The sequence below is a fragment of the Amphibalanus amphitrite genome, unplaced genomic scaffold (assembly GCF_019059575.1).
Source record: "Amphibalanus amphitrite isolate SeventyFive unplaced genomic scaffold, NRLGWU_Aamphi_draft 000205F_arrow, whole genome shotgun sequence".
Taxonomy (NCBI): domain Eukaryota; kingdom Metazoa; phylum Arthropoda; class Thecostraca; order Balanomorpha; family Balanidae; genus Amphibalanus; species Amphibalanus amphitrite.
In genome coordinates this window covers 36,641-62,276 of record NW_024881700.1, presented here as the reverse complement: position 1 = coordinate 62,276, position 25,636 = coordinate 36,641, and the positions used below count along the sequence as shown (strand labels likewise).

General features: G+C 48.3%; 2 protein-coding genes and 2 long non-coding RNA genes across 10 annotated transcripts in view; 1 reads left to right on the top strand and 3 right to left on the bottom strand.

Moving 5' to 3' along the window:
* LOC122384989 (ubiquitin carboxyl-terminal hydrolase 2-like) overlaps nucleotides 1–1,853 on the bottom strand; it is a 28,578-nt gene extending 26,725 nt beyond the window's left edge. Inside the window, exon 1 of the mRNA XM_043372879.1 lies at nucleotides 1,192–1,853. The gene's annotated coding sequence lies outside the window, so the exon portion shown is untranslated. The remainder of the gene's footprint in view (nucleotides 1–1,191) is intronic.
* On the bottom strand, nucleotides 1,630–23,084 carry LOC122384987 (CCAAT/enhancer-binding protein zeta-like). 5 transcript variants are annotated; one of them, XM_043372874.1, is made up of 15 exons: nucleotides 23,048–23,084; nucleotides 20,348–20,414; nucleotides 19,034–19,862; nucleotides 18,591–18,729; nucleotides 17,699–17,843; nucleotides 15,773–15,918; nucleotides 15,242–15,380; nucleotides 14,578–14,786; nucleotides 13,543–14,178; nucleotides 13,120–13,251; nucleotides 12,592–12,776; nucleotides 11,837–11,965; nucleotides 11,633–11,697; nucleotides 11,244–11,343; nucleotides 1,630–1,853 (listed from the first exon to the last, which is right to left on the bottom strand). In XM_043372874.1, the coding sequence occupies exons 2-15, from the start codon at nucleotides 20,366–20,368 to the stop codon at nucleotides 1,723–1,725; spliced, it is 3,006 nt and encodes a 1,001-aa protein (XP_043228809.1). In that variant the 5' UTR covers nucleotides 20,369–20,414; nucleotides 23,048–23,084; the 3' UTR covers nucleotides 1,630–1,722. The 5 variants fall into 5 exon arrangements, with proteins under 5 accessions (XP_043228809.1, XP_043228806.1, XP_043228808.1 ...); XM_043372871.1 differs by having other exon boundaries at nucleotides 23,051–23,066; XM_043372873.1 differs by having other exon boundaries at nucleotides 22,983–23,052.
* LOC122384992 lies at nucleotides 2,488–5,142 on the top strand. Of its 2 annotated transcripts, none has more exons than XR_006257128.1 (3): nucleotides 2,488–2,782; nucleotides 3,551–3,691; nucleotides 4,219–5,142. It is a non-coding gene; the product is annotated as an uncharacterized LOC122384992 (long non-coding RNA). The 2 variants fall into 2 exon arrangements; XR_006257127.1 differs by lacking the exon at nucleotides 2,488–2,782 and adding an exon at nucleotides 2,820–2,955 and having other exon boundaries at nucleotides 4,219–4,963.
* Nucleotides 8,156–10,613, bottom strand: LOC122384991. Of its 2 annotated transcripts, none has more exons than XR_006257126.1 (3): nucleotides 10,110–10,613; nucleotides 9,780–9,853; nucleotides 8,156–9,217 (listed from the first exon to the last, which is right to left on the bottom strand). It is a non-coding gene; the product is annotated as an uncharacterized LOC122384991 (long non-coding RNA). The 2 variants fall into 2 exon arrangements; XR_006257125.1 differs by having other exon boundaries at nucleotides 10,253–10,613.
* Nucleotides 23,085–25,636: the final 2,552 nt, after the last annotated feature.

Here is a 25,636-nt window from a genome sequence, read left to right as displayed (position 1 = left end):
CCTCACTTCCAGGAAGTGGGCTCAGCGCCTCTCCTCAGCGCCAGAGTCAGTCACGGCCCTGGCCAGTCGCCCCGGCCTCGGTCTGGGACTGTCGGAGCAGTGCCAGCACCCGTGTCACCTCAGCCAACGTAAACGGAATAACCGAGCTGCCGCCAGTCGGGTGGGAGGCTAGTGGCTCAGTCAACAGGTAGATTATTACTCAGCCAGCTAGCAGCTACCCACTCAGTCAACAGGTAGATAATTACTCAGTCAAAGGGTAATTGTCCAAAGGCCATGAGCCAAAAGGCAGATAGAAGCTTTCCAGTGCCCATTCAGCCAATAGGTATCCACTCAGCCAACAGGTAGCTGTTGGCTGAGTAGCTGAGTGACTGAGTGACTTACCTATAGGCTGTAGCTCAGTCAACAGGTAGCTACCCACCCAGCCAAACAGGAAGGTAACCACCAGGAGCTACCCACTCAGCCAGCAGGTAGCTTACTAGCTACACTCACTCACTCACCCACTCAGCTAATGCATCCGGAACGATGAGATTACACTGGGGGTGGGCCAGGCTACGCTGGCATTTTGCAATGTAATGGAGTCATGGCTGACGCCAACGGCGGAGCAGCGATGAAGTGGTGGCATAACCCTGCTAACTTCGGTCGGTCAGAGGTCCTCGCCTGCAGGTAGCAAAGCTATAAATGGAGCACAAGTACTGCAATATTGAAATGGTTTCTGATGTCACCGGTTCCGTTTTAGAACTCGGTTATGTGAGACTGGCTGAGAGCTCTGGATGACTTTGGTAATTTTTTTTTTCTAAAAAAATAGCCCAAACAGGCGCACAATTTTCACTTGATCCGATGAACGTATCAGTCTCCAATAGACTACTTACTCCATGATCTGGACTCCAACAGACGGCAATTCAAGTTTAATAAATAATATCAGTCGCAAATGGAGCATATCGAACTTAGCCGACAGGCTACCAAGGAAATGAATCCAATAATCCAACAGTGTCATCAATGAATCCAATCAGGATTGTAGGGGCAGAGCGGTTTGCAGTAGTAAGAAGTACTTTGCAGGTTCAATAGTACTAATTCGGTCCCACCCTATTGTCTCCCAGCCCACCATTCCATTAAAATCACCTAAACCAGTCCCCACCCCACCTCCCTCCCACCCCCCACCTCCATCCCCTGGCGGCAGTGCCGGCGACTGACCTCTCAGTGCTCTGGTCCGGTCGGCGGTACGGGTCACCCATGTCGGCCGCTGACCGCCGTCACCGCTCAGGTCACCTCGGCTCGGCTCTCAGCCCTGTCCGCGGACACTGCCGACAGACCGGCGGAGGAGCGGCGCGGCGCGACACGGGCGGCTCGGCTGCCAGCACAGAAATAGACGCCCCGCCACCACCGGCACCACACTCGGCCGTCAGACACCAGCGCCGTGTCATCTCCAGCTGGGCCACATCAGAGACACTCTGGTACTCCAGAGGGTGTCTGACACTCATCACTCCGCTAATCCATTGTATGAGAATAACTCATAATAGTCTCACGATGACAGCATTATGTGGCATATTTGATCCTCCAAACAGTATCAGATTCACTTTCAGACACCTACACTGGTCAGAAAAGCTCCCCGGACCAACATACACAAAAATAGCAGACACGATGAGCATATATTTGTCAATATATCTAACCATGAACAAGCCGACATGGAGCTGACACTCCCTCCCTCCCCAAAGCACCCCGAAGTTACTTTGAGCGACGGCCCCGAGCGCTGCCCGCCCTCTTGGCCTTGTGCTTTCCTCTCCGGTCGATCTTCCCTGAGCCCTGGCGGCGCCTTTTCCCAGAGCCACTCTCCTCCCATTGCAGTTGGTGACGGTCTGGGGAAGACACGGGTCAGGTCAGGTCACGTAACGGAGAGACCACGGGTCAGGTCAGTCACACGAGAGATAAACTATGAGAAAGGTCAAGTCAGGTGGGGCATACCAACGAACCGGGAGTGGCTGTGCGGCCTAGATAAATGTTTTCACTTATTTGTATACAAAGTGCAGTCACAGATATGATAACTTGTTTCCTTTCACAGACGCATGCGGACAAGGAAGGCAGTGACTTATGGCTGAGTGACCCGGCAGGACCAAGTACGCTGATGAGAACAGCGGCCGATTTCATAAAGGTTTGGTAGTAATTTACACCTAGGTGCATTTCTCACCCCTCAAAACTACAACCACACTGAGGGAGCGGTTTCATAAAGCTCGGAGGGCATAAATTTCGGCAGTTGTAGTTTTCTGCTTGCTTTGATTGCATTTTACTACCAACAGAACTTTAATAAATATTTTAATTCTGTGAATCATCAAAGTATTAATATAAAATGACTTAATTGTTTTAATTCATCAATAATAAAATTAAACATGATGTTTAAAACAATAATCAATAGGTAATCAGACAAAAAATTATTTGCTATTCTTGCATTAGGAATTGTAAACAAAAACAATCGTCCAAGGCCATAAAGAAACTACTGCATTCATTTCGGCCGGCTGGATTAGGTTCAGGATATTGATATGTAAAACCCTTTTGTACACAGATTGCTTGGGTGTTCATTTGTTTCTGATATATATGTTTCAGTGTTTGATTTATGTTTTGATGTGTCCAAACGGTGAGAGCGTCGCAGTGAAACAATAAGCTGCCCAAGGTTTGGCCTTGGCTGAGTTTCAGTTTGGTTAGAAGGCATAGCGCCTCTCCTTAGTTCAAGAATCAAGTTGCAAAAACGAGTGCGACGCGACGACTGCTAGTGGCTGCTGACTACTGAAATGTGAGTACCTGTTACATCACTTGCCTCACACAGCTTTTGCTAATTGATGATGTGGGTACTGGGTAATCCACAGCAACTGGTGTCAGTGTTCATGTGTTACTGTTACGACATAGTTGATGCAGCAATGCAAAGTATCTATGTACCATGAATTAACAACTCAATCTTCTGCCAAGGTCAGGGTGGCAACATGAATGGTTTTGAGTATAGGATGATGAAACTATTTTAGGCTATGTCTATACAAAAGTGGACTAAAAAGTGTTTGTCATTCTGATTCCATAAAAGCATTTGCAATGACTCATTGGTAATTTGAATTGCTGTGTCTTCTGTTAAAATCCCCATGAATATTTCTATTGACAAAGTACACTGTACAGGTATTTTGCTTGTAGGAAGTACGGATACTGCTCAGGTGCTGTCACCCGTTTGTGCAAAAAGGCTGCAGACTTGTCAGTTCTTGAGATATTTACACAAAATTTGCTTAGAAAAGTCATCAAATAGTCTAACAGAACAAAACATGCCTTATCTAATCTAACCTGACCCGACTTTACCTAATGGCTTATAACCTACAACCTACCACCTACCAACCTACCACCCAGCAACCTACAAACCTACAACCTACTGCAACTTTTGGTGAAATTTGTATAAATATCTTCAGAACTGGCGAGTGGTGACTTCACAAACAGGTGGCAGACCCGGAGCCACTTGCTAAGCTATAAGATTACCAACAGCCAAAGTAAGGTTGTTATTAATATCCTTAATCCTATTTTCCAGCTGCTGAAAGGAAGACTGGAGGGCCTTTAGCAGCATTAGCAGTGGAACTTGGAAGGCTGCCTTGAGGCTGCCTGGCTGGCCTCTACAACAGAGACGAAGTTTAGAAGTAATTTGTCAACAATGTTGTCCATGCTGCAAGAGGTGAGACCATGTACCTATACTTTATTACCTAGGGTAGGTATGGTAGGCAGTTTCCCATAATTTGTTGATATGGGAGGGAACATGCAAACATTTAAATAAAATCTTTTTGCACTAATCTCTGGCTTTTGAGAGCAAGTTTCCACTTCCAATTTTACCAAGGAAAACATTTGCATGTCTAGTCATTAGTTGTATGGCTGTATTACAGTGATGTATTGGGGAAGAAGTTAACAAAACGTGATAGCATTGTTAGTGCATTCAAAGATCTAGTACCGTTTGTCATTAGATTGTAGGTTGGTACATTTGTTGACATGAAGCTAACAAAGTAAACAGGCTGGCATTTTAAACAGACTGTAACAGTCTTACTGCCATAATTGATTACAGGCACCGGTTGTTTTCAGTCAAACTCAAGTTTTGAGGCAAACATTTCACATTTTTTTTTTGTGTTTCAGTTGTGCTAATTGTGTTCCAGCTTATAAGGTCTTCAGAATGCAGTTAAATGTAATGCATGTAATGCACGCATGTTGCAGGTGGCTGACGAGCACCAACCAGCGTGTGCAGCAGCCGTTCCGTTGTAAACGGTGCGCTGACCGCGGAGCCGGGGGTTGTCGACCGCCGGCTGGCACTCACCACCGTCCACCCCAAGCTGGCCATCATCGACTGGCTCGAGAACACCAGCACGCTGAGCCAGTTCATCAGCTCGACGTGCCCCGACTTCGAGCAGCAGTGCGCTGAGACGCGCGAGCTGTTCACTGGGAGCAGATGAAGCGACATGGGACTCAGAGCGGCGCCACTGACGTGCAGCTGCAGCTGATCGGAATCGACAGGACACGTGTTCGCGGCTCGGCCACCACTCATCAGCCTGCTGCTCCTGCCGTTCCGTCTGACGGCGCCGATGACCGGGCTGGCGGCGTCTCTCGACGCGTCCGGCCACACCCGGCTGCAGGCGCTGCGCTCGTCGCTTTGGGTTGTAAATGCCGGCGAGCAGTGAGGGTTGCCTCGCTGAGTCGTGTGGGCGCTCCTCACTGTAGAGGTCGCTGTGAGCGCTGTGCTCTTCTTCGACCAGAGGATAGGTGGCGGTAGCGGTCGGTACGCAGCCAGCAGCGTACTGACACGTCATAGACCGATTGAAGGTCTTCAGTGCGTTATGAATATGGCGCGGGTAGCTCGATTCCGGCGGCGGCGTGACACGGTGACCCCTTGACCTCTAGCCGTGTCGGTCCGTGTGCGCGGCCCATTCGCCCCCGACTTGGGTTGTCGATGGCGGCTGCCGGCGCCCTTAACCCTATTAGTGGCAGGCTCCTGGTATACCCCTATTAGTGGCAGGGGGGGGCTGTTTACGACCCCCCCCCCCCCTTGATATCTCGAGATCTAACGGGCCGATTTTCAAAATTCAAACGGCATTCGATTTCGCTCAACGTGATCTACATTTCTAAAAAATAAAAATTAAAAAATGTCAACAGGGGGGGTAGAGGGGGGTAAAAACGGGCAAATTGCAGATACATTTTAGACTGTTTATCACGGCCAGGTTTCTGAACCAATCCTAACGCAACTTTTGCCGATCGATAGAGAATGAACCAGGAATTCACATGGATCCTAAAAATATGCATTTTCAAAAATCATAGGCGGATACAGATCATTGAGATTGGGGGTACACAAAAAGTATAGTAAATAAGGTTTTTGTTGGTACTGCTTCTAAAAAGGGTGGTAATGGTCTTGTTATGTTACAATTTTCTTATGAGAGAACGACTACAATTGTATTGGTCATGCATAGGCGGTGTCAGGGCACCTATGTTGGGAGGTAAAACATAACCCCCCTTTTTGGACGCCTGGATCCGCCTATTATAGCAAAAACGTGTCAAAAGAGGATGCACAATAACTGTATATGTTATCACATGATACCTTTCATTCACTGTTCGTAAAACTGGTGCAGCATCGTGATCTTCGCCCAAATGACTCGCTTCACGAATAGGACCCCCAATTCCCAGTGCTCTGGAGCCGCCCCTGATAAAGTTATGAACTTGAAATTTTTAGGGAATAAGCCCAATTTAGTTTTAGGAAAAGTCAGAAAATTTCAGCATCGTAGCTTCAGCGGTTTCGGAGATATTCCCGAAAAACCTGAGGGGTGGATAAAAACAACCCCCCCCTGCCACTAATAGGGTTAAAATCGTAGGGTAGACCGGGGCAAGTCGCCCCGCCGAGGTAAAACGCCTCACCGATGTTTCTCGGAACTGGCAGGGTTCTGGGGAAACATCATCTCTTCTATAAAACGTGCACTATATGATCATTATATGAGCAGACTGGAAAGAAATTGTGATGACTCTTTCGGGAGATATAGCCAAAAATGTGTTTTTTGAGTGATTTTTATGTTTTGTTGTCAGATTATGAATCATGGCGTTCTTTTATGGTCCACATTAGGTTAACGACTTTTATGTATTTTGAACAACTATTGTCTAACGCTTATCATGCCGGGTTGGTTCGTGTTAAATTATGTCTTACTGGAGTGCAAGGCGTTGTTCTCTGACCAAACTACGTGATGGGGTAAAACGCCCCAGTAGGTCGCGGGGCAAAAAGCCCCTGGGGCGTTTTACCTCTTGTGTTGTTGGGGCTACCCACTTTCTAATGTTCGGTAGCTGGCGAACAGTAAGTTTCTGTGCCTTTATGTGTATTTTTCTCAGCAACTGGATGGAAAAGGAAGTATTTTGTTAACATTTGCATTGCAATAATTTATTATTTGGTCTTATGAGGTAGGTGAAAAACCTGCTCATACAACAGTGTCATATGCTGAGCACCTGACAGGATGGAATGTGCTAACTTCAGTGCCGTGCCTCCAGAGGTCTAACGGACCTCTCACAAAAGATTTAGCCAACTACCATGTTAAATCTTTAATCTAAGGTATGGGGCTACTTGCCCCAGGCCGTGGGGCGTTTTGCCCTGGGGTTGGGGCAAAATGCCCCATTTGCAGTTGCTTCACAAATCACTTCCTAGCTTGGAGTCCGATCATAAGTGAATCAATTTGAGGGGTGCAATTTAAAGTAAAATGTCCAAAGAACGCATTGAGCACAAATTTGGCCTTTCAGGTGATGTGGGACAAAATTTATGTAGCAAAATAAATTATCTGGGGCGTCTTGCCCCAGGCTACCCTACGTGTTTTAGACAAAAAGGGAAGTGATAGTGATGTTAAAAGGTATAATTTATTTTTCTAATGATTTTATTGCGTGCCTTGGCTGAGTGTCTTGATTTAACCTTGTTTGCTTTCAAATTTACGATAATACAACAGCACAGGGTCAAAAGGCGGTTAACCCGGCAGTTGCTGGGGTATTTCGCCACCCACCGTTTGCTGGGGGGGGGGGGGCGTTAAACGCCCCCAGCCGATAACTCGAGAACCAATAGGCGCAGCGAAACGCACGAGGCGGCAAACGAAAGAGCGCGACGCGACGCTTCAGATGAGTACTTTAAAGTTGAATTTTGAGGTCACAGGTCGGGTCAAGGTCAGGTCAAACACCTGAAATCGGGCTTTCAGTAGCATGGACTTCAGGGCTTCGCAATGGGCGCCTCTCGTCATAAACGTTGTCAAAACGGTGCACAATCCATCATATAAGGCCTACAAGAGTGTCGGCTCCATGTAGGGGTCAGTCAAGCATAGGTCAGGGTCAAGGTCAGGTCAACCGGGTAGGCACATATCCCCGAAAATCAAAACTGAAATTCGCAGCCTGCGACACATGTTTTATGGGTAATTTGGGGCGTAGAACACGATGGTGACATTCATTTTATCATATGTGTACGTGTTTGGCTCAAAAAGTTCAATTTAAGAAATGTATGTATCATGGTCGTGAAGTAGTCGCGAGAAATTGCCAAGATTCAGTTCAAGATTTTGGAAAATGCAGAACGATAATCAATAATCAAAGATAGCCATCTGATTGTCCATGGTATTGGCAGTCTACTGGCGTTTACTGCATGTCTGTATGTCTATTCTGTGATTTTATATGATTTTTTGAACATATGCCGTTTTTGGTCGAAAACTCAGAAATCAGGACGTCACTAAAACCTCGATATCTCAAAAAATTTCCGACCGATTTTTTTTGAAACTTTGTCACAATAAACTTCAATCAATTCCCTACAGGTACCCAAATTTTGGCGCGCCTGCGGCGCGCCGTTTTTATGCTATGGCCCGGCGAAAAAAGTGGGGGCGTTTAACGCCCCCCCCCCCCAGCAACTCGCGGGTTAAGACGTAGAACAGTAGCTGTTCATTGGGCTTTGTACGCGAGCCGGCCGACCGAGTGATTACTGCGCGCGCGCGCGCCGTATAAGAGATACTGATTCGGAGATACTGATTTCCAAGATCGTCGAGCGCCAAGTTCTGCGATGGCAATATCTCCTGAATATAGTTAACACTGAACACAGCGGCAGATGACAACGCCTTGACAATTGTTTTCGTCGTAATACGTGCTACTCAAAGAATGCCACGAAGTTGTGTCGTTGCTTTATTTGCTAGTCCGCACATCTGAGATCGTTTGAGACAAGTGTTTGAAGTTTAACCGGAATCGCTCTGATAGCTGCGATGCAAATTCCAACAGCTGTTATTCTACTAATGAAAAGGTAATTATGCTATTGCTGGCCATGAATTATGAATAAATCACAAATTTTGTAAAAGCAAGGATTGTTTCCGACCGGACCAAAGCACACATTTTCAGAAATTTTGGCGGGTGGGGTAGGAAAGGGACGCAGCCGGCCGCTGACTGCACGTTCAGGTGCGTCGTGGCGTCGCTGATGAAGTACACCGTGCATATGTTTATCACCAAAAAATTCATGCATTGTGATATAAAATAAACAATGAAACAATTCCAAACGTAACCACCCAGACAGACGCCGATCCGCCCCCAACATGGCAACACGCTAATAATTTCCTCGAAACTCGCTGAAGACGACTCGCCCACCATTTTGAGCAATATATGCCCCGCTGCGGAGGCGAATCGTTCACTCGCCCAGTCGGGGACGCAGCCGGCCCCATCACACAGTGTCAGACACTGAAACGGTTTAATATAGGCGGTTTTGCACAGTCTGGTCCAACTATTATGGGACGCGCTTGCCGCGGGCGCCGCAGTGCTGGCACACGTGCAGCGGAGCCGCGTGTCCGTCCACGTACTCGCTGGCGCCGATCTGCTCGATCAGCGACAGTATCCGCTGGGCGGCCTGCTAGCGCGCCACCTCGGCCAGGGCGAGCGGACCGCTCAGCTCGGTCGGGGTGGCAGCTTCTCGTGCTCGGCAGAGTCCACAGCGCCGCCGCCCATGAACTGCTGCAGCCGTGCGCGCAGCTCCTTCTGCTCTCTAATGACGTCCTCATGGGCGGCCGCGGTCCCGGTGACTGGATGCGGCTGGAGAGGTTCAGAGATGCGCGCGGAGGCCACTCCAGCGCTCCGGGTTCCAACACGGAACCGGCAGCGGACGGCACGGCCGTGGTGTGATGAGCCAGGACGGCTTCTCCTGATATGCCCTCTGCACCAGCTGGCTGGTCACAGCTGGCGCGCTCTGTGGGACACGGACACCGTGTTACAGTTAGACGATCCACTAACGTGTTATCATGGGACAAAAAGGGAGGTGTAAGATGCAATGCTCTCTGGCGTGCTCTATTGGAAGAGCGGGAAAAGTGTAAGATGCTGCTATGGGACATGGAAGCAGGTGTAAGAGAAGAAAATCTGCCCGAGCTACCACATGCAGATTTTCTTCTCAAGATGCAGGGCTGGAAAATGATCAAAATCACTTCATATCATATTAACAGTTGGCCACATGTGAGACACCTGTTACAGTGACAGCGGAAGTTGGTGAGGCAAAAAGATGTCAAACCTACAATATCTGACTGTTACCTACATAGAAAAAAGCTACACTATCCATTTTTTCAATACCTACAAAATAATGATAGGAATACAATGACACTTAGAAGCTGCTCATTGCAAATGACGTTGATTTGAAAAGCAACAATGACCTACCTACCTCCAACTTACTAACCTACAACAAACTATCAACCTACAACCCATTCAGACAAACCTTTTGTATACTAATACCAGAAGCATCTTTGGGTATAGCAACTCACCTTGGTTGGAAGACCTTCAATTGATGTAGGTATGCACTCGCAATACTGACAACTTTGACTTGAGACCAGTGAACCTGTTGACGATGACGGGCGAAAGGATTAATATAGGTACATATGTAGTTGTAGCTGACAATTGACATATCAATATTACACATCACTTGTGGCAAAAAGCATTATCACACTCATTTTATATGTTACCATGTTGGAGAAAGAACACTCAAGTGGTTCCCTGCAAACTGTCAATCTCAAATCTTGTCAACTCCTACAACAGCAAATATTTTGATTTGCCAACAATACATTTTTACGGTCTACAAACAAAGTATTACTTACTGCCTTGTGCCTTCAAAGCTCCTGATTCTTGGTCAAATAGTTATTTCAAAATAAGTAGGTAGAAAATTCGACACAGCAAATATTTTGATTTGCCAACAGCCCAACAATACATTTTTACGGTCTACAAACGAAGTATTACTTACTGCCTTGTGCCTTCAAAGCTCCTGATTCTTGGTCAAATAGTTATTTCAAAATAAATAGGTAGAAAATTCGATTCACTTCCACACTTCGATGTTCAAGACAACTGTTGATGTCAAAGTTTGGTCAAATTTATGCAGCTCAGAGCAACGCAGAATTTTGTGGGATATCAAGAACATGAAAAATTACTTGAGTGTAAAATGCATCGTTTTATGAAACCGATCTGCTGCATTTCTCTCCAAAAACAGCTGTTGGGCATAAAAGTCGACGTAGTAGAATTTCGGTCGCAAAATACAACCCCGTTTTCTTTATGAAACCGCTAGGGCATAAAATCCGGCAAAAACGGGTAGGAAATTGCGCCGGTTGTATTTTACTACCTTTTATGAAATCGGCCGCAGGTGGTGAATCAGGACCACGCATATCAATCACAAGACGTGATGGGACAGACATGATAACAAGCACGATACGAAAAATACAGCACGCCAGTTTAGCGGGCCCGAATACATACATACAACTAATCTCTTTGTCAAGACATGCTTACTTGGCCATCACAAAAATCAGAGGGGAGATGCTCGACCTTCGAGGCATCAGTTACTATCGACCATATCAGATAGGACGCATCACGTCATTTTGAAGCACCTGGGTTCTGAGCGCACAAGATACACACTGATACAGGCTGCAAAAGTACAGAGCTGTAATGAATGAGTCAAAACGGAACTGTCACATTCCGTCAGCATTTTACTTTGTGATGTGTCTCCCAAAGTCTGCGGGTCGGTTGTGAGGCTGGCTAGATACAATGAAAACGACATTTTCTTGAAATTGACCGATTGCCAGGCCCCGGAAATGATCGGTGACGTTGAGCCCAAGCGTAGGTTTAAATCCGAATTGTCAGCTGTTGTGTGCAGTGTGAATACCCAGTACTCATCCGAATCGACACAACCACACCCACTGTAGCCAGTAGTCAGTAGCCACAAAGGCTGAGCCCCGCGCACTCACTGGTTTTGCTGGCCTTCTCCGCCGCCTCGCTGGCCTCAACCCCCTCCTCCAGGAGCTCGGAGAAGTCATCTGCTGAGGCGAACAGGTCGGAGACGTCTCCCTGTGCCCGTGCAAGGGGGTGAGGTCAGACGGGGGGCAGGAGGGGGGAGGGGGTGGAAGAGGAGAGGCTGACCTAGCGCGGTACGACTCTACAAATCCAATTGTGTTTAACGAAGCAAGGCAACGGCGTAGAGCGCAGATGGAGCGAAAGTGGACCGATCATCTCTATTGAATGGCAGGAGACTCGTTATAGCCATTTACCGAATATCATATGCATTCATAGCGTGGTACGAAAATAGTAACTATTATAATACAGATAATTGAAGCTCGCTGTCTCACATATCGCTCACCTTTCCTCCTTTCCGCTTCCCTGCCATTGACGACGATTTGAACTTCTTGGCCGGGACGGCAAATTCTGAAAATACCAAAAACATCGTTAGCGAAGCAGTCTTCGCTCGCTAGTTGCTGTGCATTGGCTAACAATAACAAACAAACGGCTGAGTAAACGTTGTTTGATCTCTTTGAGCAGTTGTTCTCACCAGATGAGAACTCACCTTCGTCATCGTCCTCGTCCTCCCCGAGACTGTCCTCCTCCATCTCATCGTCATCATCGTCCTCTCCGAGGTCCAGCTCGTCATCGTCATCAGAGCCCGAAGCGAGCTGGTCTCCGTCGCCTTCCTCGTCTGTGGGCGGTGGTGGTCAGGAGGGGTGAGACACGATGCGTCGCGACAACTCAACAGGTGGACGGACCGGTCATACAGCCCGGCGACATTAAAGCTGTAAAGAGCATTGGATTTCGACACCCTCGGCGCTCTACTCATAAACAATCAATGAGCAGCGTGGCTATATGCAAAACTTCTGGCACTGCTAGATGATAAAAATGGTCCCCGGAATTGAAAAAACATGAAAAACAGACACATCTATACCAGAATCTTCACGGAGCATCCCCATAGTTGTGGCAACCGTCACCAGGGGCGTTGGGGTCGCGAACGGCTGTGACCGCTCGCGGGTCATCAGTCTGGCCGCGTACTGGGAAGTGGGAAGTCTTGATGGCGGCTAGCTGGCTAGATGTATCCGCGGTGGTGACGTGTCTGGCGGTGTTCCCGGTCTCATGCTATGCTATGTTTCTGTTTGTTTGGAAAACAATACATTGTCAGCCCAGGTGACGGTGCCTGCAATGCCGTTTTTTAACAGACCATCAATGCACAAAAGGCGGCTGCTCCGGTAACCTCAGCTTGATTACTGTGTCCGTCCACACTCAACACCCTCACGCCGTATCACATCCCAAACATCGTGCCCGTACACGTACCCTCCGAGCCGGGCTCGGCGCCTCCGTCGGCCATCTCGGCCAGAAAGTCGACGCCATCGGCCTTCTTTCCGAAGAATCCGTCCAGGAACGAGTCGAACGCCTCGTCGGTCACGTCACCGGACTCGTCGGTGATTCGCGGCGCCGGGTCGGCCGTTCCCAGCTTCTCGGCTCGCCATGAGAAGTACCTGGAACATAGGGGTGGGGGGAAAGGGAAAAGGCATGGTGAGCACCACGACAGGAGAGTGGAGAGTGTGATGGAGAGTGTTAAAATTTAGAGGAGTCACTCCCAACATTTACAAAAACGCATTAATCTCTTTTGTCAGTGAAAATGCGTGTTACAAAGACTTTAACGTAGTGGCTAAATGTGACAAGCATAGCATAAAATCAGCCGACCACGGCATTTTCTTAGGAGAGGGGCGCACTATTGAGGAAAATCGTGATTAATTACCACGCCCAGCGCAACTCAGATCCTTAGCTCTCATTACATCAACATACTCTCAACATTCATATCGATTGATATTGACTCACTTGTGGAAGAATCGCTCGTCGTGCGGCACCTGGCTGGTCGGAAGGCGCGCGTATCCGGCGGCGTTCACCGGCAGGCGGCGGGCCTCCTCCGCGCCCGAGCGGGCCGAGGCCTTCGGGTTCTTGTAGCAGAACCTGGCAGGGAAGAGGACATATGGTCAGACGGTCAGTCAACTTCGGAGTTTAGCCTCCGGTGATATGTGACATTCAGTGACATCGCCTGACACACATTTTTTTTTTAAACAAGTATAAATAAATTTAGCAAGAATGATGATAGATGAGAATATGCGAGAAGCAAGACATTCATATCGCACTTGATTGAGTTGTCTTTCAAAATCAGCTGGCCACCAGTGAGGTAGCGCTCTGCATACTCTGCTATCAGAGTCAGCAGAGCGTCACAACGGAGACCAGGCCAGTCGCGCTCACCTGTTGAGGAAGTGCATCAGCTGAAAGTCGTGCAGCGGATTCCCGGTATAGGTCGGTTTCTGCCCGGTCAGCAGTTGTCCAGCGAACAGCGCCAGGGTCGGGTGTAGGTGGCGCGCCAGCGGGGCCAGCTCGTGGAGAGCAGCTCGCTCCGCGCGGCACCAGCGCGGTTCCCTGTACAGCGGATCATACCGTCTCCTCTCCCGACCGGCGGCGGTGGCTCCGCCAGTCGCCACGAACTGCCAGCCGGCCGGCGGCGGCGGAACGGCCGCCGGGCCGTCCTCGTCTCCCCCTCTCTCCTCATCAGACAGAGGCACATCCCTGGGCGCCTCCTCGTCATCCTCTGCCTCTCCGTCCGGCCGGTCCGACCACGACTCGGCCGGCGGCGCGGGCAGACCGGACAGTCGCGCCAGCTCGGGTCGGCGCTTCAGCAACTCCGACACGAGCAGCAGCACACTGCAGGCCAGCGCCGCCGTCTGGTGCAGGCACGCCTGCAGGAGACGCTTGATGAAGGCACGGGCGCGCGGCTCACACGGATCCAGACGGATGGAGCGGTACACGAGGTTCAGGAAGTCAGCCACCTTCTGGGAGGTGGCCAGACCCGGGTGGACCAGCTTCTTGTACAGCGTGCTGTAGTACCTGTGGACGGACGAAGCAAAACATATCGGTCATTGCTCACGGACGGTACACAGGGAGCAGCTGCATCGTATCTTGTGAAGTCACAAAACGACAAAAATCAAAGAGTGCTGTGAAACATGCTGTGCAAGACGTACGCAATAAAATAGGAAACAGCGAGTCAAAACAACATCAGCTTTCGCCTCAAAGTTCTCATGGTCCTTTCGACTTCCGCGTCAGTTTCATATCTCCCAGTATCGACCGTCATTGAGCGCAGTTTCCCTCAGCCTCCCCTCTTGCTTCTCAAAGTCTCGCCTGCTAACTCACCCACTAGTCTCCCCTCCTACTTCACCTACTCTCACCTCCGACTTCACCAATCTCACCTTGTCTCCCCCTATCTCACGTCTCTTTCTAGTTTCTCACCTATCAGTCGGCTCCGTCTGTCCGCCTGCCGTGGTCAGTCGGAACATGAGCAGCAGCGCCTGCGTGGCCACTCCAAAGTTGGCCAGCTGGGCGATGTGGTGTAGCGGGTGGACATACTGCTGCAGCTGCTCCCCCACCAGACGGGCGCGGCCCACACAGCCCGACAGGCCCGTGAGCAGGGCGCGCATCAGACGCGCGTCCAGCTCCGCCTAAAACAGACGACAGGAGAGTAGAGAGGTGGTGATATGATGGAAAATGGGTGTAGAACAATTTATGCATGCACGCACGTCGAATACACGCTACTTCACTGACTCAGCTGTTACAGCCAAAGCATACACAGTACACACTGCACACGTCATTTTAACGATTAAAAAAGTCAGCAAATTGTCAAATGACGGTGCCTGTGGCGATGACAAAGCGAGTGTGCTGCAGCCTGCAGCTGTTCATGTTCGTATTTTTGTACATACAAACACGCTACCAATATAAATTCATGAACACAAACACCAATCTATCTCCTTCCATAGAGTTGCGTCAATGATCAACTTCGCATATGCATATAAAAGCACAAAACCAAGAAAAAAGTAGAGTTTCGTAAAGACTCGCGGCTATGAACCTTCCTATCCAGCTTGAGCTGGCCGCGCAGCTCAGTCTCAGTAATTCTCACCTGTTTAACGCAGGCACGGAAGAATCCCACGTAGATTTTGACGATGCGCTGCGCCAACGCTTCGTCGCCCTCGTCGGAGAACTGCACTTGTGAGAGAAAGGTGACTCCGTAGAACTGGACACGCTTGCCGACGTTCTGCCTGAGAAGATCAGAAATACGAGGTCAGCGGGGTAGGACATACGACATTCTGGAGTTGAGAGGAAACACTATCCGGATGCTGCAATCTGCATGTTTATGAACATAAGGCAACTATGTAGCACGTTGAACTGTGTCACTCGCTCCACCAGATTCAGCATATTTTACCAGAGTCCTCCACCAGATCCACCAGATTCCACCAGATTGTATATTTCATAATTTGAAGTTAAACTAGCAAAATACTTCGCTCTAATGGACCCGCTCCTACCCCAGAAGCAGCAAATAAAACGCTGCTAGTAAATATTTCAATCCCAATGCTTTTACACTACGTTAACAGATACTCTGTGGTCTTTTATCTATTGCATTACACCTCTCTCCATTCCAATGTGGCCGCACCTGAAGAGCAGCCGCTCCACCTCTTTGACGACCACCGTGCGCATGGCCGGGTGAGCGCGGAGCAGGGCGCCCAGCCGGCGAACCGCCAGACACGCCACCGACTTCTTCTCGTCGCCGAGCTTGTTCACAAGCACCTCCAGCAGTCTCTAAGGGCACACGGGATAGAACAGGATCACTTATAGTGTGGTCCTACAGCTACGTTACCGAGCTTGTTCACAAGCACCTCCAACAATCTCTGAAAGTACACGGGATAGAACAGGATCACTCAGAGCGTAACCTTACAGCTATGTCACTGAGAAGTATCGATAAGCACCTCCAGCAGCCTCTGAAAGTACGGGAGATAGATAATGAACCAGTCCGAAACCAACAAGGACAAATCTATCGCCGACTAGCAGGCCGAGACTGGTGCTGCCACCTTCTGCACGAGATTTCCTAAGCACCGTGCCCTACAGACAAGATGAATCCCAAACTATATCTGCACAAAAGTGATAACTAACGCCATATCCAACATACACTGCTCATCTGTAGCAATGAATCCACAAACAAGTCCTGAATAAAATCCATTCTGAACTGGCATCACACTCCTCCCGTCCTGCCCCCCTCCCCTCTCCCATCCTCGACCGAACGTCCTCCGCCCAGACCTGCTTTATATCTAGCTGTTAGGCAGCTTAGAGACTGGTATCATAGACCACAACATACAGTAAAGCAAGGTCTATAGCAGGATATGGGTGTCCGTCAAAATTCGTGGAGATATGCTGTCCCACGATTTCAATAATGCCTCACGTCAATAAATGAGCTTATTTCAGCGTAACACGGGTCCGTACGCGAGATGTGGACATTTGATTGAAGAAAAAAAATCATTGAAAAGGCAACAGCAAAGTGGCAAAAAAAAATTTGGACATCTTTCCAAAACCGTGCTTTTGTGTGCCTATGTATTTTAGCTTGTCCCACAACCTGCGAAAAAAAATCTACAGAGCTGCTGTGTAGTTATTTTTAGAGATAATTGAGCGCGAGGGAGCGTTGTGAATAGCAAAAACATTGAAATTTCTCTTCATGGGTCTTATTTTTTGGTTATACAATTTAGCAAAACTGCACAACGCAAAAACGTCTGTCCCACGGTTTTTGGCAAACTTTTTTCTGGGTCACGTTTGTTTCTGGGTCACGGTACTTAGCTCCTCATTCAAAGCATTACGGACCGGGTAAGCAGGGTCTGCAGACTTGCATATGGTCCTATCCCGAGAAGGCGCAGAGAGCGGGGGCGGAAACTGAAAACTGTCAGTTGGGCTGGGCGAACCCAGGGGAAATCATCTCCTGCGTGCCATAAGATTTCTTTATTCTGGGTCACACGCCCTTGTGGCTTGTGGCTGGTAAGTGTCGAAAAGAATCACAATGTCGTGTTGCTGCGTGCTCAGGTACTCCAGATAAGATGTACTTGGAGATTAGTATTCGATAACAAACTTGCCATATTCGGAAAACTGTAAAAACCATTCCCCTGGGTCACGCATTTTTTTCTTCTGGGTCACGAATTTTAGCGTGACCCAGGAAAAAAAATCGTGACCCAGAAGAGAAATTCTGCCCACCTACATCATCAAGACATGCAAGTCTTTCCGCCTACGTGTGGAGAAGGTCATTGCCGATAAGGGGGTTATATCGCGCATGAGGTGAGTGAACGTATCTGGTTTGATAATGCGTGACCCAGAAGAAAATTTTATTTTTTTTTCTGGGTCACGGACCATTTTACGCGCATGCGCAATGGCATTTTTGAATAATTTCAACTGTGAACAGCCTAGGGTGCATGGTTTATGAAAAGGTAATGATTTCTAGGAAATCAGTTGTGGGACAAATATCGACCCAAATCTTCACGAATTTTGACGGGTACCCATATATCCCTTCCCTCCAGTCTACCACTCGGCGGCCATGACTGACCTGTTCCAGCTCCGGATGGGCGACCAGCAGCTGTGAGAGCGTGTTCACACCGTGTTTGCGGGTCTTCTCCAGAGTATCGTGCGACATCTCTCGGACCCGGCCGACAAAGTCGGCGTATACAGACTTCAGGCGCTCCTCAAACAGCCTGTGGAGAGTGGGGGAACAAGGGTTAGATGAGGTGGAACGGCAGCAGCCATATACACAGATACTACAGTGACATCAGCCTTTTCCAGTCCCGAGCAACGGGACCTCGCCTCGAATGCAAACGATGAGCACACGGTGAGCAGCGCACGACAAACCAACTAATTGAAGTAACAACTAGCCAACATAATGTGAGCTTCAGTCACGCTACAGGAACCTAAAACACGCATATAATCATCGGTGCGAATCATGGTCAACATTATTGGACGTCGATTTAGTTGCGCCTCATGGCCCAAGCTCCAGAACCGGTACAGCACGGACGAAACTGAAACTATATAGTGCTGCCACCTACCAACGTCCGTCCTAAATTCATCACAGCAGGGCCTCTGCGATTCTGGCGTTAGTGCGTTAACCACAGGACGAACTATACGCAATCTTCCATATTATCAGCTGATAAGAAGAGTTAGACATTTTGTTTTTCTCACAGACAGTGACAATACAATAACGACGTAAATAAGACCAGACGTTTCGGACAACAGTCAGTGGAAAACAAGATATAGTCTTTACATTGATAAAACATAGGTCTATATTTTATCGATGTAAAGCCTATATCTTATTTTCCACTGACGAAGGCACTTTGTTGTCCAAAACGTCTGGTCTAATTTACGTCGTTATTGTATTGTCACTGTCTGTGAGAAAAACAAACGATACCAACAACGATAAAGTTCACTGAAGATCGCCAAGGACTCACCACAGCATCAGCTGGCGTCTCCTGATTGCCGGGTCACCCCCAGATATACGCTGCAGCGCCCCCAGAGGCTGCTGCTTAAACAGCTTCAGTTTCCGGCCCGGCGGCAGCAGATGGGCGCCGAATGAGTTGGCCAGCATTTCTGTAAGAGATAATGTGCTCATCAATCTCGCTATGCATGCTGAACAATTTTCCACATATAACAACTCATGGCAAGTGAGCCAGTGAACAAAACCCACCTAAAAGCATTAAATACGAGTTGGATTGGAGTGATACGCTATTTTCGGAGAATGTACATGAAAGCAGGAACTAAAAACGAATACGAATATTCAGTGAACTGACTACACACTACACAGCGCTACGCATAATCACCCCTGAGCTAAGCCGCACTACCACACGTCCAGGAACTCCACAATAACCCCCTGATCAAGCAGCTCGGTACTCACGCATGGCCTGCATGGCGTGTCCCTTCCCCTTGGCCGCCACCATTCGGACGGTGTCCTCAATGAGGTGTAGCGCCACCAGCGGCCGACTGGCCAGCAGCGCCTGTCGCGCCGCCAGCTTATCCGACACGGTACCCGAGGTGAGAACCGTCTGTGTCCAGCCCGACTGACCGCCGCCACCGTCCGCCTTGAACGCCTTCACGGCCTGTGCCAGCGCCGCGGACGCCTCCTGGAGGAGCGCTCCGGCGGCCGGGGGAGGAACCGGCGCAGCGTCCGCGTCTTCAGTCACAGAGTTCTGGTACCACTTGGTTACACCGCTGGAGGCACCGGCCGAGGCGGCGGGTACCGGCGGGGGGCTGCCGGTGTCGTCAGCCGTCGAACTGGAGATCTGGTCCACCTGTACGGCCGCGTCTCCGTCCGTCTGCTGAGAGCGGCGGCCGGCCTTCCGCTTACGAGCCTTCCGAGATTCCTTTGGGGTCGATGGAGAGCTCTCGGATCCGTCTGCGGGTCGGTCGCTGGACTGTTTTGTGGCTCCAGTGGTAGCACAGCGTCCCTTGCCCTTTCCTCCATCAGGGGTGTGTTGGCCTTTTCCCTTATCTCCATCTGGGGTGTGATGACCCTTCCCCTTCTTTGTATCAGGGGTGTGGCGAGCTTGTTTCTTATCGCTACCGGTCGGTGCACCATCGGCCGGCTTGGACTTCCGCTCCTTCTGCTTCACTTGTTTGCGTTTCTGAGCTGATTTGACTGGTTTATCACTGGGTGAATCATCGTCAGAGGCTATGTGGATATTGCTGAACTTCTCAAAGCCAAGCTGACTTACAAAGTCCTTGACCTGAAAAAGAGACAGACATGATTTCAAGGCAAATAGAAAACAGACGAAGCAGCTAAATGGTACAATTAATCAATGTTCCAAGTTCCAACTGAAATAAGGTCTTTGCCATTATCTAGTATTGGAAGGAGACATAAAACAGAATGATAAAAAAAATGTTCTGCAAGTTGTCAACTGACTAGACACATTGAAATTCAGTTTTGTTCCCGGAGTCTTGTGGCAGAAAATCGTGCTGTTGTGACTTTGTTTCTGCAAACCCCAGTCTCTGAATTCCTAATTAGAATAGCCTGGTGGTGAACTATCCACTCTATCACCATTTCCCTTTCCCCTCACACACACACCCAATACAAACTACCAGGTCAGACATGTAAAGAATGTAAAGAATAGGTACCTATAAAATAAAAAGCCAATGTCGATGAGGCAAAACAGTCACACAAAAGCTGGAGTGCAGATTTATGCAATAACAAATACACAAATTGATAACTTGCCTCTCCTTGCAGATCGTCCATTTCTATCTATTTTTTCTTTTTTCTTTTGCACAGACTTCAACTTTTCCTGCAAAAAGGCAGGCATTCAGTAAAATAGGGTTAAATATAAAAATGAATAGGATGGCAAAAAAATATTTCCTTCTCTGGTTAGGTACTTGCCACTACTCACCAAAGTTAACTATGAAGAAAAGTGAGATAATTCAATTAAAAAAGACTGCACAATAGGATGAATTACATGGCATTGTTATATGTTCCAAGGTAAGCGGTACGGTAATAAAATGCTTTGACCTTGCCTGTATGCTTATTGCTTTCAATTCCATAAATGATCTTGTGCAACACCACTTGGCACTGACTTTTCTTTTAAATGACATTCAGAACCAGCTGAATTGTCAAGGCATTTTTGGACGACGGTGAAAACAGGGCGCCTGGGGCGATTTGATCAAGGTTCGTGAAATTTACACGTGACGTTTGGAATGTAGAAGGCCCACGGAGGGGGAGCAGTTCCAAATATCACGTGACTAATATGCCCTGCGGCGCCCTGTTTTCACCGGCGTCCGCATTTTTCAATGCTTCTCCAAAGTCACCCTACACATAGCTGTCTTTTCAGTTTTCCCCCTGTCAGTGGTCAAATGCTTTGAATTTTATTAGATCATCACTGTGTGAAAAGGGACTTTATTGTCCATCCACACAAATACACAGGAACTTTTTTGGTGAGGTGACAACTCCCTCACATCACAAACTGGACTCTGGAGCTTGGGCTTTCACAGTTCATCTTGCCATTTTATGAGTAAACAAACCATTAGCAACATCCATTCCACTATCAATCTAATTTTTGGTCTATTACTTCTCTGATCTCTCACCCACAGCTCAAATACAGTCTCCCTCTCCATTTTGCTATGTCTATTGCAAGAACCTACTTCACTTCTGGTGGTGGGGCTAAAATGGTTAAATAGGTTTGGGACCCCTCAACAGATGAAACAATTTCTTTTTGAAAAAAATTGATTGTGCAAGAAACATTAATCAGAATTCAGAATTGGGAGCAGCAATGCTAAATTTCAACTATTCATTTCCATTCTTACAGGACCTGGTAGCCTTGGTAGGAAGGTACACCAAGAAAAGCATTAAACTTCTTAAATGACCAATTGGGGGGATTGGTTGGAACATAGACCAGTGATATTGGTATATTGCATGCTCATTTTATTCCTTACCAAGGTACGTGCAGGCCCATGTCACTCCACTTTAGATGACATCATAAGGGGGCTTCATGACAATAATGGCGTGGTGCGTCACAATTGCTTCAAAGCTACTTGCCAACAGTTGCCATTTTTGAAAATATTATTTTGAAATAAAGTTACAAGTAATAAAAATATTGTAATAAAGTTGTTGATTAAATCGATACCACATCTAAAAACTTACTGAAAAATGATTTATTCATAGTAAAAATATAAGCTCGATGTGTGTTTACGTTGCTTTCCTGCAACTGCAGAGGATTTTTAAATCCTCTATATCTTCAAAACCGGCCATTTCTTAGCATATTGCTGCTCTTTTTTATCGCTAGAAAATTAGTTGGACTTTCCAATGACATCAACGGTTGAGCGATATGTGTAGAGTGTCACCAACAATCTTCAAATGAAGTTAGCCATTTTTACGTTGTAAAGGAATGGAGTACCCCTTGCAAGCATCAGGGATGACGTCACTCAGGATCTGTCTCTGATTGGTCGGCGGGGGAGTGACTGTACCTTCTATAGATGGCCTTGGGTACGTGAGCTGGATGTCAGTGCCAGGCGCCAGCGCAAGTCAGTCTGAGCCCACTTTCTACCAAAAAGCATAAAATTAGGGTGCATCATATAACTTTGATACTCTCACTAGTCATCCTGCAATGAATCAATTCAAATTGAATTGAAATTGGTTTCAGGATGTTCGTGCAATGCAAGCAAACAAACGTAAAAATCGCCCTGCCAGTTTTCTCCTGCAAAAGCTCTAAAAGGTATATTTGTACTTAGCCTTATACAGGGTGACACAAAAAAAAGCGGTCATCACCAAAATTCGAATAACTTCGGAAGTTTTATTCAGATCATCACCAAACTTCGGCCACTTTAGGTCACACCTATGTAGCAGACATCCACCAAGTTTCAAGTCTTCACTACGAATACTTTTAGTACAGTGTGTGTTTTACGGACGCTCCACAATGTGCTCCAGGTGAGCGCCCCGGCGCTGCAGGGCGTAGGCACACCTGCATCCGGCGGGCAAAGTTGTCGATAACCCGATAAGAATAACGTTTCAGGGGTAACACACCCCCTGAGCACTGTCTCCAGAGGCCATTGCACTCTGTAAAGTGCACAGCCATCGGGTTATCGACAACTTTGCCCGCCGGATGCAAGTGTGCCTACGCCCTGCAGCGCCGTGGCGCTCACCTGGAGCACATTGTGGAGCGTCAGTAAAACACACACTGTACTAAAAGTATTCGTAGTGAAGACTTGAAACTTGGTGGATGTATGCTACATAGGTGTGACCTGAAGTGGCCGAAGTTTGGTGATGATCTAAATAAAACTTCCGAAGTTATTTGAAATTTGGTGATGACCGTTTTTTTTGTGTCACCCTGTATATCACGATTGCCAAAAATTTGTATGCGTACAATTAGCCATGCAAACTAGGTAAATATCGTTAAAATTGACATAAAGCCAACGCGCGACAACACACAACACAATCCACGTGCACGCAACTGACATGAGACATCTCGGATCTATTCAATCTTTCATGCTTTTACATGCTAGCGAAAAGGTGATTGAAGATGAGAACAAGAAAACGTGCTCTTCAAGCCACTTTTTCCTAAATGCTGTTAAAAAGAACAGGATTCCACTGTGGACAAAGTGCAGTATATCGTAACAGCTGCGCCGTAAGCGTCCTATTCACAGCTACCAAATTTTCTTCCTAACTTGAAGTAATCTTGTATATTTTCCTTATTGTAATGATCACACCGTGGGGACATTTTCCATTTTAACTTTTGGGTAAGCTCGGGCCGTAAAATCGACTACAGAATGATGTTCCACTTTTCACAGGCAATTATTTGCCTGGAGTGGTAGGCTGTGCCGCATCACACGGACTGAGTTCACAAATTATAGCTTTGTCCCAATGCTCACAATCGACAAGCTTACCTAATTGCGTGATAAACGGCACAACTTAGCGCTCCGGTCAACTGATAGCTTCTGAGGAGTGGAACATCATTCTGTAGTCGACTGCGAGGTGTGCGAGGTGTTATAGTCGACTACTGTAGTCGACTCGTATACCTTTGTAAGTAGCCAAAAACGTCAACCATGACTACACAATGTAAGTAGCTCTTAGTGCTGCAACTTTTCGCGGTATATTGTAATGTGCACTGCTAGCGAATTTAGCGAAGCGACGAACAAAATGGCAGCTATAAGGAAACCGAAAGTAACTGGAACTCAAGGGCGGATCCAGCCGGCCGTCTTGGGGGGGGGGGGGGGGGCAACCGGTTGGGACTAGCCAAACCTAGGGTACCCCCAAATCCAGTTTTCTCACCGGTTTTAGGCCACTTATTTTCAGGCGCGCACACAGGATTTTTGAATGGGGGGGTACGACCTTCGAACTGGGCCCCCCATACCGAAGGGCCCCCCCAAAAAAAATACGGCCCACGGGGCTATATTTCGGTTGGTTTGAAGCTTGAGCAATTGGTTTGTCAATGCATGGTAAAACAAGTATTTCGGTACCAGCATAATTTTCAAAACATACATATTTTTACGCTAGGCTGTTTTTTTCTCAAATGCGACTCAGAGCCGGTACATATACCTAATCATCTAATTTATTACGTAAAACATTTCATTAATAAACATTTTTGCAGGTCCCTCAGAAATCAGCCCCGGGCAGCGACTGACTGCCGGCCGGCCGACCGGCCCCGGGTGGGTAGAAGCAGGGGCCGGTCACTGTTTGGCCCGGATGTGTAGGAGCGGGAGCAGCACTCCTTTTTCACGTATATTCGCATATTTTTTAGGCACATCGACATGAAATGTCATTATATCTGATACGATGCGGGATCACAGACTAGAGATCCAGCTTATAACTTATATTCAATGCTTAACCAATGAATCAAATCAACAGGACTATGTACGATGCATGTCGGACACGTACCCAGAATTTTGCCCAAGAGGGGGTCACCTGCTGGTCACCTGACCCCGGGCCCGCGAGTCACCCGGGCGCCCGGGGTCAGCTCAGGCAAGGATAGGACGTACCCAGGACCTTTCGATGGGAGGAGGGAGGCACGGTGGGTCCAGTCTCACTGGCAGACGGGTCTCTTTAAAACGGTCTTTGCATGAGAAAATGTGGAAAATTGGCAAGCAAAAGTATCATTTATGCCCGAGGAGTGTGCCTAATGTACACTAATGCCTAATTTACATGGTATTTTACGAGCGAGCGAAGCGAGCGAGCTCCTCAGAGTCACCGGTGTGTGGCGCGTTCAGAGGTGCCAGTGAAAGGCCGTCAGATGCGCTGGTGTTGGGTCCTCACAGGCGCCGTTGCGGGGTCTTAGGGCTTAGAGACACTGGTGGGGCCATCATTGGCATGTGTGTGGCCCTGCAAAATGGCCTGCAAGTGGAAAGTGGCCCGTCATAGGCTGGCAAGGACACTCGGAGGCTGGTAAGAGGCCCTCAGAGTCACTGGTACGTGGCCCTCAGAGGCGTCGGTGTGGGGACTCTCAGAGCCGCCGATGTAGGCCCTTAAGATGCGCTGGTGGGGGTCCCTTGGAGGTGGGGCGAGGAGCCTCGCAGTTGCCGTTGTGGGCGCCTTTAGAAACACTGGTGTGGGCCGTGTGTCTATCACAGACGGATGTGGAGCCATAGCAGCCAATCCCTCGTTGGCCGTTACTACTTAGGACCCTGAGCGGCCGGCGAGGTCTCTCAGAAACCGGCATTGGGCCTTTATGAAGATAATTGTGGCTACATAGGAGCCAATAACGTCCCCCCACAAGCCCTGTGGTGTCCTTCCGAGTTGAAGTGCGGCCAGCGCGAACCCTCTGCTACCAACTGGCGCCGCAGGGCCCCTCGGTTTCGAAGGAACCCTAAACCCGAGAACGGGCACCTACCCCCTCGCTCCCTTGCTATGTCACTGAATCCAAGTGATGGGACCCTTTAGGTAATCAGGGGCGTTTCAGATGACCAGGGGTTTTCAATTGATCAGGGGCCCACCAGGTGACCATGGGCCCCTCTGGTAACCAGGCGCCCCTTAAGTAACCAGGGACCCCATCAATAACCAGGGCCCCTCAGTCAACGGGGGCCA